Here is a 19,101-nt window from a genome sequence, read left to right on the forward strand (position 1 = left end):
GCATTTTAACAGGTGTGTAAACTTTTTATATCCTCTTCAAAAGAAACCTTGATGATTGGATGGGAGAAAGGAAATTCACCCAAGGGATCACGTCAGTCACCCTGCTAGACAGGGGTCCAGGGAAGTAAATAGTGTGGGAAGAAATAGCCAGGGAATTGTTATGGCTAGGCTTGTATAGGCCCTAGGGCCGATAGCCTAGTACCAACCTATGAACCTATATATATATATATATATATATATGTATATATATATATATATATATATATATATACACACACACACACACACACACACACACACACACACACACACACACACACACACACACACACACACATATGTATATATATACATAAGTTCATAGGTACTTATTACGCTATTGATCTGTGAGAATATTTAGAAGTCTAGCATACATTGCCATGAAGTCTTTAGCCCTTATACTTGAAGTATGAATAATCCAGTGAGATGAACAGAACAATTACCTGTTGCACCTATCCATAAGGGATAAAGGTGCTAAAACAAAGGTGAATGCGTCATTACTCATCCATCTGTCCAAATTTAATTTGACTAGTGTAAGAGAAGTGCTTTGCTTTATGTTGACACCATACCTCTCAACTGTCCAGATTTTTGCATAATGTCCATATTCAAGCCAGAACTTAACAAAACGATCCTGTCTTGGTTTGTGTTTGACTGTGGAGGTGCCTACAAAGAAAAGTTTTTTTTTATTTCTTACCACTGTTTTTAACTGTTTGTAGGAGGGAAGGGATAGCTTGTAGACAAGAAGACTTACTTTGATTTATATTTTGTTGCTTTACCTTAAATATTTTGTTTGTTAGTAAGGGATGGGTTTTAGACAGGCAAACTTTATCCATCCTAAGGAACCTAATCAGCTATACATTCACGCAGACTGCAGCAAGGTGAGTCTAGAGCTTCATTTAATATTTAGTTGTATATTGATTGTGTGACTTTTCTCTTAGAAGTTGGTTTAAGTTCTCTTTGAATTCTGTGATGACTGATTTTCTTTATGCTTTTCTTCTTGAAGTTTTTTATTCATTTGCAGCTGAACATGGATTCCTTAAATGAGTATGCCATTAATGGTTTGCTAAAGCACAAATCTTGTACGGTGTAATGAATGCTATGTATATTTAAAGGTAACTCCTGATAACACTGATCTGTGCTGCTCATGTCAAAAGGTGGATAATTGGCTTACCATTATTAGTGGCAAATCGTGGCTTACTGTCGAAGAACGCCCTTGTGGAATTGGCACGTCTTGAAGAATTGTTGTTACATATATTAATGACTGGACTGGTGAATTAAATAATGCTAACTATAAGGAAAAGATGTGTCTATTTTCTATAAAGATCACTCAACCCCTTTCAAACAAGACTGCCCCTGACAACTGTGGAATTCTGGAAATAATTATTCAGCCATCCAAGGATTCAGAGCATATAGAAGGAAACAAAAGAGAAAGAAAGGAAGACGTTCACAACAAATAGGGAAGAAAAAGCAACTGATAAATATCTGTAAAGTAATGAGAATACATAGTAAAAAATGACACTGCTTTGTTATGTAGCACACAGATTACAGGGAATTATAACTTTTTTTTTGTATCAGAAAACCTTCAGTCTATGGAAATGAGAAAGATGTTGAAAACATGGCTCAGGTTGGGGTTGTACAAAGCCAGCTGGATGACAGTCGTCTTCTTGGAAATATAATATGCAGTGAAAACAGTGGGATTATAATAAGACTGATATGATGAAGATCATTCGCAAATATTACTGTATTAGAAGTTGAAGATTTTTCAGATCTGATCAGAAAAGATATTCTTGTAAAAGAGATTCAGTTATTAGAGGAATTGATACTTACATTTGCAGAGAAGATAATGAACAAAGAATAGTCCTACACTTGCCAGGAGCAAAAATAGAGGATGGGAGACCAACCTTAGAAAGCCTTAATAAAAGGAAGTAGAGATCTATTTTTATTCATATCAGTACAAATGACATAATCCGCAAGGGCCTTCTGACTATTAGAAGGGAACTAGGGAACTTACAGCCATCTTAGATAGTATAGCTTGTACAGGTGTTAATATGTCTTTTTCACAGATCGCATATATAAAGGAGAGTCAGGTCATAGTGAATGAAAAGATGTTTTGGGTAAACACCTACATGAAAAAATGTCCTATTTTAAAAAAATTGGAAATGTGTAGAGCATTCAGGCCTAATTTTGGGCACATGTATTCAGACATGTTGACGTGCATTTGTCAAGATCAGGGAAGAGAATTTTTGCAGCAGACATTTTGCAACAGTTGACAAACACGAGGCAGGATTTTTGCCAGGTCAAAAATTTAACAGTTCACAGATAGCAACATTTGATGCATCTCTGATGGTTGTTAATGCTAGGAGCATTATTAATAAAGCTTTTTTATTGCAAAATTTGCTATGTTCCTTCATGATTGATGTTGTGAAACATGTTTAAAGAACAATGACAGGAAACCAGCTCTGTCATGGTATAAATGTTTTTACTGTAACATATATTCTAACACAAAATATGGTGTAAGTGTTATGATAGGGATTAAAGCTAGTTATGAGACCTGTGATCATTACATGTTCAATGATAACACTGATACTATGGTTGTGTAACTGTGACAAGACAACACTGGAACATATAATAGTTGTTGGAGTGTACAGACCACCAAAGTCAAGTGCTGATGACCACTACAGACCCTGGAAACTACAGACCCATAAGTCTCACTAGTCTTATATCTAAAGCCAATGGAAGAATTATCATGGAGATGATTAACAGAGATATAGTAAACCTCCAGACACTGGACCCAACCCAGTTTGGTTTCATAAAGGGCAGATCATGCTTACTCAACCTGGTGGACTTCTTTGAGAAGGCCACCAAAGCAATGGGTGAGGGCAAAATTGTTCACACTGCCTACCTTGCCCTGGCCAAGGCATTTGGCACAACACCCCACTCAGGCATTGTTGACAAACTCAAGAGGTTAGGTACAAGCTCGTATGTCACCCAGTGGCTAGCCAACTGTCTCACAGACAGGACACAGGAAGTTAGAATTGGGGAATCCACCTCTACAAAGAGGCCAGTCACAAGTAGAGTTCCTCAGAGATCAGTCCTTGGACCACTACTTTTTGGCATTTACTTCTCAGAAGTCAAGGCCAATGTCAGTGGTCTTTGGCTGAACAAATTTGCAGATGATTGCAAATTAGGAGCTGTCATTGAATCTCACACTGACACATAGGTTCTCCAGGAGGGGCTGACACAGACAAACAACTAGTGTAAGACTCATGTACTAAAACTAAATGCCAAGAAATGCATAAGAGTATCCTTTGGGAAGTCATTCATCCCTGGTAACTATCATAGTGACAACACACCCCTTAGAGTTGACCCAGTAGTCAGGGACTTATGGACACACATAGATAGTAATCTAGCTTTTGATCATCATGTGTCTACAGTGGTGAGGAAATTATTCTATGTTGCGCAACTTATAAACATACGTATGGCATCTAAGTCCAAGGAAGTCATTGTTCCACTGTATTCAGCATTCATCAGCCCTATCATTGAGTACAATGCCCCCTTTGGTTTGTACCTATCCAGGCATATCCAACAACTGGAACATCCACAGATTGTTTGTTTGTGTCTTTTGGCTTTTCCCGGTTAGGGGTTGCCACAGCGGAACTCTGGTCTGCTAATGATTAGTAGTGGATTTTTACGTACCGGGTTACCAGCCCTGACGCACAACCTTCAACGAAGGCATGCCACATTCACGTATGCCTCCACACAGAAGACGGTCTAGCTGAGAATCGAATGGGACAACGTCTTGCTATGAGGCGACAACACTATCCTCACTAAAAGAATACAGGGCATAAGTAATATGCCCTATGCAGACTGCCTCAAGACCCTATCCCTGTATTCTGTCTTGTACAGGTTTTTGAGGGGAGATCTATGCCTGGCATACAGGGCATTGTCAGACCCCACTCTGATGGACCACCTGCATATCCACAAAACAAACAGTACCCATTCTAAAGACTTAAACCTTGCCTGTGATATAAATAGGACCTACTGGAGAGATAGGTATGTAACAAAGAGACTATCCAGTCTAAGGAGCAGGCTCCCCATCCATGTGAAGCAGAGTTCCTCCCTAATACAATTCAAGTGCAACTTGGACAATTGGCTGGGAAACTGGAAATTCATCCCTTGTTTGGCACCTATGTCTATGATGCAGACAGGTGACCTGTAAATGGTTCATCTCCCAGGCCCCAGCTTGCAAATGTTTCATCTTTTCCCTGCAAATGTTTCATCTTTTCCCTGCTTACACTTATCAAGGGTATCAGAACTTGTCAGAGATTTGGGATGCATGGCTAGGCTTAAAAAGGCCCTGTTGGTCATTAGCCTAGTAAACACCTATGAACGTATGAGAAATTCATACATTTCTTGTATGAAATACAAGAGGGAAGAATAATAGTGGCTGGGGACTTAAATTTACCAGAAACAGACTGCAATAATATTGATTCAACGACATTAGTAAGGAAATTATTCACAATGTATGTTCAGGAACAACAGTTGCTTCAGACTGCAAAAAAAAAAAAAAAAAAAAAAAAACTACAAGGGAACGGAACATGCTAGACATTGTTTGTGTTCTTAAAGATATTACTGTTTATTTTATTTATTTAGTTTTATTTTACATTTGTTGACTGGGCTAGTGTAGCTGGATACGTGTCCATTTACAGTAGAGGCCCAGGGAGAAAAGCTCCACAAAAAGACAGTAGATACTACACTTGTTATACAAAAGGAAAAATTTACAAATGGGCAGTTGTATATAATTACTTTGTAAGGAAAATAAAGAAGTTCAAATCGGTGCCCCCCCCCCCTTTTTTTTTTCTCTCAGTGAAATAGATAGTTAGAGAATAGAAAAACAAAAGAACTGCAGAAAGCTAGTGAAGATTAGAAAGTCAAGGAAAAGGTAGTGTTAATTTCATGTCAAGTTTTACCACCACTGATGTGCAGTGATCATGAGGGTATAAATGTTAATTTGTTGCTAGATAATTCTGCCAAACTGAAATGTAAAGCAATACAGAGAAGATTAATTACAGATTATATGGAAGCAAAACAGACACTATATAAAACTAATTGGAGTGATGTGTTCAGTGGAAAAACTGCATAAGGAATGTGGAGAGTTTTGAAAGAGAAATTGTTTGAGTGCAAAAAAAAAAAAAAAAAAAAATTTAACATCAGGATCTAGGCATACAACATCAATGGGATATACTTCCATAAGAACAGATACCCGATTAAGGTGAAAGAAAAAAAAAATCTAAGAAATGGAAAAGAGGTTGAACTATAACTTTGAAAATTGAAATAAACAAGTAGTACAAAGAAATTAAGCATAAAATGAGAGAAGATCAAAAAATGTATATAACGATATAAAGCATAATAGGAAACCATTTTATAGATACATAAGATACGGAAGGAGTAAAGACATACAAACTGATAAAGTGTGTATAGATTTTAAAATTTATTCTCAAACATAACAGATTATAGAGGTATTTATAAAATCTTATGCAAAACAGTTTGGCTCCAGAAAGGGGGTGATAAGTTGTCCTAGTGATATCCAGGTGACCTCAGATACTGAAATCAAATTAGATTATACTGACAAAGAACCCTGCAAACTGGATCCAAACAAAGCACTGGCAGGAGAAAGAAATGCTAATAATGACCTGAGAACACTCAAGAACTTACAGTATCATTATATCTATTATTTACTAGGTCGTTCAAATATGGGGGGATTTCTCAAGACTGGAGATATGCACTTATTAAATCTGTCTTTAAGGGAAAGGGGAGTAGGACAAACCCAGAGTTGAGACTTGAAACCATATAGCAGCATGTATATGTTAAAAATAGATCTACTACCACCTGTAACATGATGGTCTATAGCAATATAATAACAACTATGAATGAAAAATTGTGCTATGATGTAATTTGTATAGATTTAACTTCAGCATTTGACAGAATCATATACAAAACACTGATCAATAAATTAGAACAACTAGGTATTGATGTCTTGATAAGATGGATAGCTGCATGGCTTACAAATAGGACATGGCAAGTATCATACAGCAACTGGACAGGTAAATTCTTGGTTACAGTCAGAGTGTCAAACAGGGCTCTGCCCTAAGCCCATAGTTGTTTAGAGTGTATCTTTCAGACGTATCCTTTTCAGCTGAGGTGTTCTAAAGTCAGTATGCAAATGACTTGAAACTGGGTAAACTGACTACTTGTTACAGACTGGGCATGCCTGCAAAATAACTTGACTAAATTGACCATTTGGCTACAGGAGAACTATATGCTGATGAGTACATTAAAAACTAAGCACATGAGATTTGGAGACATAAATTGAAAGGTGAATATTTAATACAGCACACAGTGATTGAAACTGTAGCATTAAAGCCGAGTGCACCTCCAGGCTTTTCTGCAGTGAACTCCAACTGGGCCTGTTGGCGACAAATATTGCTTGTTCATATTTGCATTAATAATTCCAAAACCATGCTACATACAAGGTATCAGACTATTTTATCTTGTAGTATACATGATGACAAACACAATCATACTGATATTTGATCTCTGTCAATGAGTATTTGTTAGAATTGTAAGGTCATAATGTCATTTTTAAAGGCTCCAGCCACACCTACTGGAAGTTAAAGGTACACACTCAAAAGAGCTATACTGGAGGGAATAAGTTGGGTCTGGGTATATGGGCAGATCCAGTTTTGAGTTTTTTTAATCATATCAACTGGGTGTATATTATGTCAGCGAAATGGTATTATAGTGAATGCCATTTTGCCGACACGTATAGGCCAAACTCCAAAAAGAACAAAAACTCAGGTCAGAGATTTTTTTCCCAGGGAAAAAAATTGCTTGGCCTGAGCTGTGACATTGCCCTTTTCCCCACTGTAATGTGATATTGGAGTTGGTATATTTAGTTAGGGGGATAGGGGGCACAGCTCCCCATATTGGGGGTATGGGGGCAAAGCCCCCTACTTTGTAATTTTTTAAGTGTTATGTTGTGTTTTGTTGGTCTACCATGACCTGGGGGTTTTGATTTTTTAGGAGTTTGGTGTATATGTGTCGGTAATGCCATTTCACTGACATGATATAGACCCTATCAACCAATTGGTTAATCACAGTTATAGAACTATAGGTTGTCTAAAAAGATTTATAAAGTCTAGGAAATCAGAAGTGATGAAGTCATTATTTGTGAATTACATTAGACCCAGACTTGAGTACGGAATAACAATTTAGAAACCTTATAAGAAAACAAGCATGAGTAAACTGAAATGACTACAGTGGAAATATACCAACGGCATCCATTGCTGATAAATTTAAGTTTTATGAAAGACTAAAATATATGAACTTGTACATTCTCTCATGGGGTATTTACAGACAACTACCTCTGGTAATGTTTAGAGTCATCAAAAAGTGGAAGAGAATCATCAGACAATTTATGTGGAAGATTCCATAGGAATGAGAAGTGTACTAACTGCTTCTCTGACAGAGAAGATGATGCATGGAAAAGATTACCAAATTACATTAAAGTAAGCACTAATTGTAGCTTACTGAGCCCCAGAATCCTCCCTAGCAGATTCCCGTGGTACTCTCTACAACTTTCCAAAGCACAGTACTTAAAAGGTAAAAAATCATGAAATAAAGGTGTATAAGATGAAAAAAAGCTCTCTGGACTTACGTGCCTGCAAAACTATATTTTCTCACTAAGAAATCTGTGAAACATCAGTCTGTTGGATTGTTTTTTTTTTTTTCATTCAATTGCCTTTTCCAGTAGGGCCAGCCAGCTATGCTCAGGCTCACTCCACTCTTCTATTCTACCCCTATTCCCACCCATCCCCACTTTCCTTACGCTTATATTCTCTACACCACACCTCTTACACCACTCAAACCAGTCAGCTTTCTCCAAATTAACAATCCTCTCCGCTTTTCCACTCACAGCCTTTCTTCCCTACTAGTCTTACTAAATTAAACTTTCCCATACCTGTTTCTTCCTATCTTACCTCCATCTTCAATACACTTACTACATATAAGTAGCCCCCTCTATTCTTCAGTATCCTTACTGGTACATACTCCATACCTGTTTCTTCCTATCTTACCTCCATCTTCACTACACTTACTACATATAAGTAGCCCCCTCTATTCTTCAGTATCCTTACTGGTACATACTCCATACCTGTTTCTTCCTATCTTACCTCCATCTTCACTACACTTACTACATATAAGTAGCCCCCTCTATTCTTCAGTATCCTTACTGGTACATACTCCATACCTGTTTCTTCCTATCTTACCTCCATCTTCACTACACTTACTACATATAAGTAGCCCCCTCTATTCTTCAGTATCCTTACTGGTACATACTCCATACCTGTTTCTTCCTATCTTACCTCCATCTTCAATACACTTACTACATATAAGTAGCCCCCTCTATTCTTCAGTATCCTTACTGGTACATACTCCATACCTGTTTCTTCCTATCTTACCTCCATCTTCAATAAACTTACTACATATAAGTAGCCCCCCTCTATTCTTCAGTATCCTTACTGGTACATACTCTTACCAATCTTTTAAACTCTTAATCTTTATATCTCAATCACTGCTTATCCTTCATCATGATGAATTTATATCTTTGTACTACTCTTCTCTTCTTCCTTTCTCTATCAGCCTCTTATCACATTGCATTCTCTTATCAAACACCACCACCCACTCTCCCCATCACTCACATTTCCAGCACCATCCCCCCACTCACAGTTAATCTCTCCATCTCTCTAACTTCTCACCTTCACACCTCTTCAAGACTAACACCTTTCTAAACACATCACTCTTCTCTACTCTGAAGTCAAGAAGATCTGCTAACATAGACCTCTTCACACATGTTATTACTTTCATGAATATACTTCTTTTGGATGGGGACATCCATCCCAATCCAGGTCCACCTGCCATTCCCTCTCACAAATACTCACCTCACACTTTACCCATCTACTTCTCACCCCCCACCCCCTCTCTTTGTCTAAAAACATTAAATAGCTACTCTTTAAATATTCAAAGCCTCGTAAATAAAATCACAGAACTGCATTACTGGATTTGTAAGAGTTCCCTCCATATCTTAACTCTGTCAGAATCCTGGTTAAAACCGCATATCACAAACACCAAAATTTTACCCCTGGGTTATAACATTTTTCGCTCTGACAGACTCAATAAGAGGGGTGGAGATGTTGCCATCCTCTACTCTGAACAACTTAATCTCTCCCCACTCTCAATTTCTATACCTAGCTTTGAGCCTGATGAAATTCTTATTGTAAATTGTCACCTAAACTCACACAAAAAATGTACCATATCCTCTATCTATATCCCTTCAAGGAGCAATATTCCTATCCTTGAGAATGTTCTCATGGATCGCGCAATATGTACCATATGAAACTATCATCCTCGGTAATGTAAACATCATCTGGACTAAACTTACAACTATATCTTCTAATCTCAGCATCAGTCTTCACAGCTTCCACCAACTCATCTCCTCCCCTACTTGGACTAACAAAAACTCCATTACTGGACCCACCCTAGACTGGATCCTCACCGCAGATCTTAACCTTTATCATAGCCCTGGGACACTTCCTAACTCTTTAAGTAACCATCTTCCTTACTTTATTCACAGATTCTCCCAGCATCCACCTAAAGACCACCTCTGTAGAGAATGTTGCAAATTCCCCTACTTCAATCCAGATACATTTAACTCTAAATTGTTCAGCTTAAACTGGTCCTATAATCTAACTTTGCCCCTTGGTTCACAAAACATACCTGCTCCATTATGCATAAAAGAGAATGTGTCTGGGTCAAAAACAAATTCCCTCCCCTACTTCAAAATTACAAGGAGCGTAGAAACCTGTCAAAAAACTAGTTAACAATGATAAGAACAATTTCTTCTGCTCCACCCAATCTAATCCACAAAAAAAATCTAAAAAAATCTGGACAACCATTAATAATCTTCTTTATCCTGGCAACCCTACCACTCCCACCCTCTTTCCAAATAATACAGCTATTGAAACAGCCACTCTCCTAAACAACTATTTCACAGAAACAATCCAAAAACTGACTCAAAATAACAACACTTCCTCTACCCCTGCTTCATCCTTCAACAAAACACCTTATAATACCTTCTCATTTAAACCAGTTCCCACCACCTTCATCAAATCTCTATTGACCAAACTCAAACTTTGCTCCCCAACGTTGATAAATTACCTTCCTACTTTCTTAGAATTGCTGCAGAATCCATTGCTACCCTTTCTCTATACTCATACATTGATCCATTACTGAAGCCTGTGTCCCTGATACATGGAAATCCATCTTTACAATCCTACAACACAAGTGTGGAAACTCTACTGACCCTTCTAATTATAAGCCCATAGCCATCCTATCCCCTATCTCCAAAATTCTGGAGAAGTGCATACATACCCAGTTACTCAACCTGCTTGACAATAATCTGTTAACCTCCACCCAACATGGTTTGAGGCCCCAACATAGTACATCCACTGCACTACTTTCTTTCACCCAAACAGTAGCTGAGGCCTGTGACAACAACATGCTGATCTCCTGCTTATTCCTCAATCTCTCACTAAGGCTTTCAATACTGTTTCAACCTCTAAACTTCTAAATATACTCTCAGACCTGAATCTCTCTAGCTCCTCCTTAAACTGGTTTTCCAGCTACCTCTCCAACAGGCAACAATCTGTTTGCTGGCTAATTGTCTTTTCCCCCTTCCTTCCGGTCAACACAGGAGTTCCTCAAGGATCAATCTTGGGACCCCTCTTGATCAGTTTTTTCACTAACAAGCTGCATTCTGCTTGTAAGCTTTCAACACTGTTACAATATGCCAATGATTCAACACTTATCACCACTGCCCGTAGTATTCCTAATCACGTAAACACTCAGGACACATTCACATCTGTTGAAACATGGCTCTCAATAATCAGCTAGTACTAAATCCTTAAAAAAACAAAACTCCTCTTCTATCCTCGAACATTGGCATAACACAAATCTTCTTTTGCCATCTCCTCCCTCAACAATACCATCATTAAAGCTGAACCTCATACCAAACTACTTGGCACCATTACTGATGAAGAACTAAAATTCGACATTCACATCCAACATTGTATAAATAAAAACCAACAGAAACTTGGTCTACTTTACAGAAATTGAAAATTCCTTACACCTTCCTCCAAACTCTCTCTGGCTCTGTCACTCCTCTTACCTTGTCTACTTTATTCTGTCCCTATCCTTACTAATATTCAATGTACTCTATTGTCCAAACTTGAACATACAATAAAATAGCCAGATTTGCCACTAACCTCCCTTACAGTTCTCATCACTGTCTCACCCTTAAGACACGTCAATGGCCTGAATTCTCTCACCAACGACTACTTCCTCAATTAAATATCACTCACTCCATTCTCTATAATCCCTCTTCCTGCCCCTCCATCTCCAACCTAGTATCTTACTACAGACCCCCCTCCGACACCTTTGCACAACTGGCAAATACCATCTTGACATCTACAAACCTAAAAAGAGCATTGGAAAGTCCCTTTACAAGTACTCAGTACCTCATGTCTGGAACACACTCCCCCTCAATATAAGAAATATTTCCCAGAAATACCAGTTTAAAAGAGAATTAAAGCACGATCTACAAAAGACTTGGTCGTGCCCACACCAAGCCCCACATTACAACTATTTTGGTTACTTCTCTACTACTCTATTGGAACTATTACCTCTTTTTTGTCTTTTTTCCTTTCTGTCATGTAATTTCTTTTTTTTTAACTCTCTTGTATTAAATTCAAGAAACTAATTCCAATGCTGTGTCAGTTATGTTACCTACTGAGAGTACCTCTTATACATTATATACTGTACTTTTGCAATGGCATTTTCATTGTATTACAGTGTAATGTGCTATGAACTGCATCTTATATCTTTATGTACATGTTTATACATTAGACCACTGTTTATCTTTTGCATGACTGTAAATTGTCTGGAGGTTTTCTCCTCTGGTCTCCACGGAAAAGGGGCCCCCTGGCTCAGTTGGACCAACCCAGTTAATAAATGTCAAATTAATAAATAAATAAATAGTTTAGATGTTTTTAAGAACAGCCTGCACACTTAATATGGGAACAGCTGTTTTGGTATATTGACAGGCTAGAACGGTATTAATGCCCATGCTTGAAATATTTGTATGAATGTATGTACATACGTATGTACATTTTTGCTTCATAGTTTTGATCTGTTCCTCATAAAATTTGTGGTTTTCTGGCAAATAATTGAGGACTGAACTCGTTAAATAATGACAGTCATTTGAGTTTCAGAATGCATATCCTTCAGAAAATGAATGCTAAAGCAAACTTTGTTATACTAGCAACTTTCTAAGTTTATCATAGCAATATTTAAAAATTGTCTCTATTTTTAGGCCTTTGTTCCCCCATTATTTTTGGCTTTGTCCAGATTTTTCATGCTAAGAGGTTGAGAGGTATGGTGGAGAGGAAGAAGATTCAAAAGAAGGGGTATTCTTTGTGATACATATGTATCCCACCAATATGTTCTATTTATGTTAGAAAAGAGACTGAGATCTCTTGAGCGGGTGTTTATGCCCCCTTTGGACTTGTGAATATGCAGTAGATCTGAGAAGACAGGGTCTGTTGAGGGCCCCTGTGTGTGATGGATATCACTCCTCAGTAGGCTGGATGACAATGAAAAGAGGGACAAGGCTTTTAAAAGGTGCACCCAGTTTTTATGATTTTTGTCCCTTGAATTTCTTTGCAAGCCACCAATTTTAAAAGTGCAACAAGGACTGTGCAGATGGGAAAATCAAATGCAGCCATACACAAGCAGCAGTTTCAGCACTCGCAGCTAAATAAGAATTCGGCTATATAAGAAATCCTGTTTTTCAGCTCCTCCTGCTAATTTGGTAGATTTAATTCCTTTTTATTTAATGAGTGGGAGATGATTTTTTTCTAATTGATCCTAGCCAAGAACTTTTAAAATGCCAAGAAAACAACTTCAAATTAAAACAAAATGTAAAATAAAAGAAACTATAATATTGTAAGAGTAAAAAAAAAAAATGAAAGTATCCAAACTATAAATGAAGAAACCCAATACAAAATCCAATGCAGTCGTATACCAGCGGTACCATCACAGACCTTGCAGCTAAAAGAGAATCTACTTTTGACTATTCAGTAACAGTTTACGGTTTATACTGATAGCAGTTTAATAAATAGGCTAAGTATACCCATACCTTTGTTATTCATTTTATTTAGTGACCCATCTTACCATTCTGCTTGGAATGACTCCTGTAGTTGGAATACTGCCTTACCCTCAGTCTTCCTTCATCCTGAGTAAGAGCTAGAACAAATCAATATCATGTAAGTATCGACCTTTCTTCAAATTCCTTACTCTCTAAGGGATAGACCCACCACCATGAAATACACAAAACATGCCAATACCTGAATGAGATGCGATATCTATGTCCAAATGCAATATACTCCAGTGATGTTTTATATATATGTATATATATATATATATATATATATATATATATACACACACACACACACACACACACACACACACACACACACACACACACACACACACACACACACACACACACACACACACACTAACACACACACGTATACAGACATAAGTAAGTTATTCTAACAGTGAAAAACAATGCACCAAAGCTGGAGTATCCAGCCTAGTGAACCTTGGTTATATGCATCATACATTAATAACGGGTCACAATAACAAAAACAACAAACAGCCTGTGGACTTACATGCAAGTATGTGAGTCAGGCAGTACTTTGAATGAACAGCTGTAGGGAAAAGAAATAAGATCTGATTACTGAGCAAACATTCCAACAAATTAAGAATATTAAACGTATTCATGCATAGAAATTAATAAATTAAGAGTACCACAGCTCTATCTGCTAATAGATCAGTAGTCCTACATTAATAACAAACAACAATTCCACCCACTGGGCAATATAGCTACTCACAGTTTTATTTATTTATTTATTTAACATTTGTTTACTGTGAAAGTCCAAACTTGGAACAAAGCCAATTTTCAGCAGAGACCCGGAGAGAAACGCTCCAGAGGCATGTCATTGCAACGTGGCAGGAAACAGGAGTACCCGGAGAAAACCACTCGAATGCAGGGAGGACATGCAGACTCGGTACAGAAGGCACTCCAGCCGAGAATTTAACTGGAGAACCTCTTGCTGTGAGGCAACAATGCTACCGCTGTACCACTGTGCTGATCTTTATTAACATAGTTTGCATAGGGCTAGAGAAAAAAGGATATAAAAAATCTGCACACTAGTTTGCACTCGAATGTCCTTCTGTCCTTGGTGTCTTCCATCAGAACAATAATTTCTCAATGTATTTTTTCTTTCCCACATTGTCCAGCAGTTCAGCAGTATTAATTTACATTGTCTGAATTGCCTGACATGCCTGAAGCAACAGTCCAGCAGTTACATGTAAGACTATAAGCTCTTCTTGCTCTTACTCGATAAACTTTCACTTGTAGGCAATCTGTTTTCTCTGTACTATGTTTTACCCTGCTATTGAAATCTGTATTTCTCTGATGTACCGCTTTGTATACTGTCTTTTGGGCCTGTCATTCAACTGTCTGATTCTCTCACTCTTCCACCTCTTCACCCCTTTACAGGCATCAGTGATGTTTTATCCTTATCTGGTTCAGCTTAAACTGATGATTCCTCTCTTGCATATCTTAGACTTTTTAGGTAAGTGAGCAACTGTTCCTTTGTTCCAGAGAGTGCACAGTATTTCTGTGGTGAAAGGCTAAAACAAGAGTTAATGTAATTGAGATGAGGTGGTGTTATTTGCAGGAGTTTGGGATAGAAAGTACTGGCCAGGATTCAGAGACATGCTGAATAGCTTCGCAGGGCTTACACCATCTAGCGGTGATACACGGCAGTGTAAAGTAGACGTGAATGCACAGAGAGTGACAATCTGCATGGCTGAGCAGCTAGCTGTGCACTGACATGAGCTCAGGCCAAGATGAAAAAGCCACAAGCCTAACAAAGTGGAGCAAAGGGAGCAGTTTGTTGTGGAGAAAAAGGCAGCCTGTGTGCTGTCTCATGTAGCCCTCAAGATAGGTGCAGACAGCGGTTAGCATGAGGATTTGCATGCTGGAGCAAGCTTATGGGACGAGCTGTGTATAACTAAGGTGCAGCATAATGCAAACACCTCCTGGCATCTGTGCAGTCACCTACACACACTGATTTCATGAAAGTGAAGGAATGAGGAGCATTGCACAGTAGGAAATGTTAGAATATAACAAGCAGAATTATACACAGAAGGGAAGGATGAAGGGAAAGCAGGTGAGGAGAAGGTAAAACAACAAACATTTTATATGTGGAGAGAAGGAATGATGGGAATGTGATAAGGAAAGATGGGGGTGGAAAGGTGGGGAAGGGTAAACAGCAGCTTTACACAAACAAGCAAATATGAAACAGCTCATGCAAACAGGGATGCATGTGCACTCAATGGGGGGAGACATGGGGTGGACAGAGACAAACAGAGGTAGATAAATGTTGCTGATGGGAACTGACAACACAAGAGGCAGGTTGTTACAAAATAGACTGGGGCTGGGGTGGGGCATAGACAGTTTGCTGGCTGCTTACCAGGCCAGATGGATGTCAATTTGACCTAGATGATAGTTTGGATAGCTTATGTTGGCAGGTGACTAAGCTCATGCCCTGCTTAGGTGGCCTGATGATGAGGGCCCTGACAGTTAAATGCATCTTCTTTTCACATGAGGAGGTGCATGATAGCTGCCATCCAATGGGCCAACACTCCATCAACCTCCTCTTCTACTGTAATGACAACTAGGCTAGAGAAGATGACTGGGCTGGGCTACTTTATGGGAGATGTTGGAATACCCTCCAGGAAGACACTCTGTACCTTCTCACCTGCCACAGACACAGGGACTGATGCCAGCAACAGTTGATGTGCCTATAATTTCTTGCCTTCATGACCTATAGGAAGTAGATATAACGGCAGGAGTAACATTACTGAACATGTTTTACAAATGACACAGGTGATGCAGGAAAACTTAGTAGTTACTAACCATGGTGTGCACAATTCACAACTTTCTCCTGTGGCAGCCAGCATGATTGACCTCCCTCTCTGTCATATTGAAAGACACAAGAGGCAAAGTAGCCATACTACACAGGTATAGGTGAGATATATAGACATCAGTGAAAAACAACATTCCAGCAGTTACTTGCATGATAATAGATGTATGGAAATTTCCCCAACATCCCCTCATGGATGTGCAGGTCAGGAGACACATGGAAACATGCCCACAAGTATAAAACTAAGCTACAGCCCCTCATAGACATGCATGATATCAGATGCATGGAAAGGTGGATACAACTACACAGCAAAGCTACTGTCCCATATGTATATGCATGATAGCAGATGCATTGAAATGTGACACATCATCACAATATGCATGCAGTCCCACAGGTATATGCAAAATATCAAAAGATGGATATAAGCCTGTAGCCATGTAAATGAACTCTTATGCAGTTCTTCATAGTAAGCAGCATGACCACAACAGATAAGCAACAGGGACAGTTTCTCACAGTAGCCCCACATGGCGCACCCTGGCATCTGCCAGAAGAAGTAGCCTTTATTAGGAACACAGCTTGGTATGACAGAAAAAAAGGTTACAAGTACATTTTGAAAAACAGTAGCTACTGCTGTTATGCACTATATGTACATTGTGCTGCAGGTCATTTATATGCAGCTCTTTCCAACAGCTTGCTTCCACGTGAAATTTCTCATGCTATCTGCTGCCTGCAATTATTGTGAGAGCTGCTACATATTGAATATAGGCTGACTTGTTCCACAACATAATGATCCATCTGCTCCACTTTGGCTGGCTTATGACTGTTTTTCTTTGGTCTAATTTCATATCTTTCCTGCCTGATCTGGTCTTCTCACTGCTGGAGGTTGTCAGGGTGGCAGTGCTGCTGGATATCATACTCATGTCTGCATTGCTCAACAGTCCTGGAGATGCCAATAGCCTTAGTAAGCAGCACAACTATGCCATACCATGCATCAGCCTTAAGAACTGGACCCTGATTGGTTCCCAGCAGCTGATACCTAAACTGGCAGGGCAGCAAAAAGAGCATCATCTTTATCTCCTTAGCAGATCAGGAAGGCAAGATCAGAGGGGAAGTAACATGATCAACCATGGTCATGATTTTCCTGCAAAGATAGATGGTGGCTTGGGATTCACGTTGCAGACATGAAGTGCAAATCCAGAGCAGTATATCCTAGCACAGCCACGTAGTTCAGCATGTATACACATGCGGGCAATGTGCCTAACATCCTTCCACTTGTAGGCTTACTTTATATCCAAATATGCTTTATCACTGAACTTCTGGCAGTATATTTTTATACTAGATTCCCCTGTATCTTCCTGAGCATCCATTCCCTCATCTTATTAGACACCCCTTGAGTTGCTGCATTTTTCTGTATTTGGTCCTAAAAGAAGCATAAGAAGGCCTAGTAGGGTTACAGAACTCTGGAGAAGACTATCACCAATGTAGTAATTAACACCAGCCACCTATTACTAATGTAATAATTAACACCAGCTACCTTTGAAGTTAATCCAGGGAAAAGGCAAGGCTTTTGCAGCTGACATTGAGTACACAGACATGGGCACTCTTTTCTACTCACCTTAATAATACACTCCCTCTCCACTCTGGATGCTAACCCCACGCTACTCAGCCATGCTACATGTGGGTTTCACTTCGCTGTTCACCCTACCCCCATTCCCACACACCCCTATATCATTAGATTTATTGGTTTACACTCAACACCTGACCAATCACCTGATGCACAATTAACCTACAGTCACAAAAGCTGACACCCATCATACCCTCACTTACCAAACTTTCCTCTCCCCTTTATATCTAAATACTCTTCTCTTATACTCAAATATTAGTCTACCCATGATATACCTTCTCTTACTTCCACTACTTAGCTCCCTGATTATCATTACTTAGTTTACCTACTATGACTCCTCCCCCAACAAATGCAAACAAAATCACATCAGTTAAAATATCTCCCTTTCTCTGTTTTAATTCACATATCTGTTCATCCTTCTTTAAAATGAATTCAATCCTATTAAAAGCAATTCTGCTACATTATCCAAAATAAAAAAAAAAAAAAGAAAAAAAAATTCTCTTGACAAATTCAACAACACAAAACACAACATATTCTTCTACAACACAGAAAAATACACCATCAATCACAACACTTAATGGAAGTGGGGACATCCATCTCAACCCTGGACCAGTCCCACCCACACAACATGTTCACCCCTACCCAAGCCAAACTAATTACTTCCAATAAACATGTCTGTGCAATGCAATATACAAGTGTGACATCCATCCTCTGGGTCACTAATCAAGAAGTGTCAATCCTCACCACAGACACTAGTGAGGGATGTTTACTTGGAAGAAAAATGGATACATATAGTATTTCCAAATGCAGCTTTCTGCATGAAGCACAATTGCCCTTAAGAACACACTCCATCCTGGGGCTGGGCTGCCCTCTGTCTCTCTCTCTCTCTCCAGGCCCCAAATAAGTCTCCCCACTAAACAGCTGTAGAGTTGAGTCCTCAGTCAAGTGTTCCAAGCCAAATCCTCCACCACCGTCTCTTTGAAACCAATGCTCTGTGTCCCTGCTCCAAGTAGCTGACACACACACTCTTTGAAATTTGATTTTTACACACATATACAAAGTTTGGAAAGGCTGGTACAGATTTACCAGCGATGCACCCTTTGCTCAGACTATAAGGTAGATACTGCCACAAGAACACTCCAATGCCAGCTACTCTAAAGCTCTTACCAAGGTATCTAATTATACTTAGTAAAATGAATATTAATACAAATGATAGTGTTTGATCAATGCAGCAAGGCTTTCAGTAGTGACCACAGTGTT

The 19,101-nt window shown here is 38.9% G+C and overlaps 1 protein-coding gene across 4 annotated transcripts in view; it reads right to left on the reverse strand.

Moving 5' to 3' along the window:
* The window catches only part of RSPO1 (R-spondin 1), a 1,604,559-nt gene that overhangs the window by 113,873 nt on the left and 1,471,585 nt on the right, over window positions 1-19,101 (reverse strand). For 3 of the 4 annotated variants that reach the window (XM_044083734.1, XM_044083743.1, XM_044083751.1), the window contains 2 exons: window positions 13,893-13,931; window positions 13,387-13,458 (listed from right to left, as the gene is read on the reverse strand). The exons of the other annotated variant lie outside the window; for it this stretch is intronic. In XM_044083734.1, coding sequence (XP_043939669.1) covers window positions 13,387-13,458; window positions 13,893-13,931 — 111 coding nt within the window. The remainder of the gene's footprint in view (window positions 1-13,386; window positions 13,459-13,892; window positions 13,932-19,101) is intronic. 4 annotated transcript variants of the gene reach the window in all.

The sequence above is a fragment of the Protopterus annectens genome, chromosome 1.part1, assembly GCF_019279795.1.
Source record: "Protopterus annectens isolate FY-2018-M chromosome 1.part1, PAN1.0, whole genome shotgun sequence".
Taxonomy (NCBI): domain Eukaryota; kingdom Metazoa; phylum Chordata; order Ceratodontiformes; family Protopteridae; genus Protopterus; species Protopterus annectens.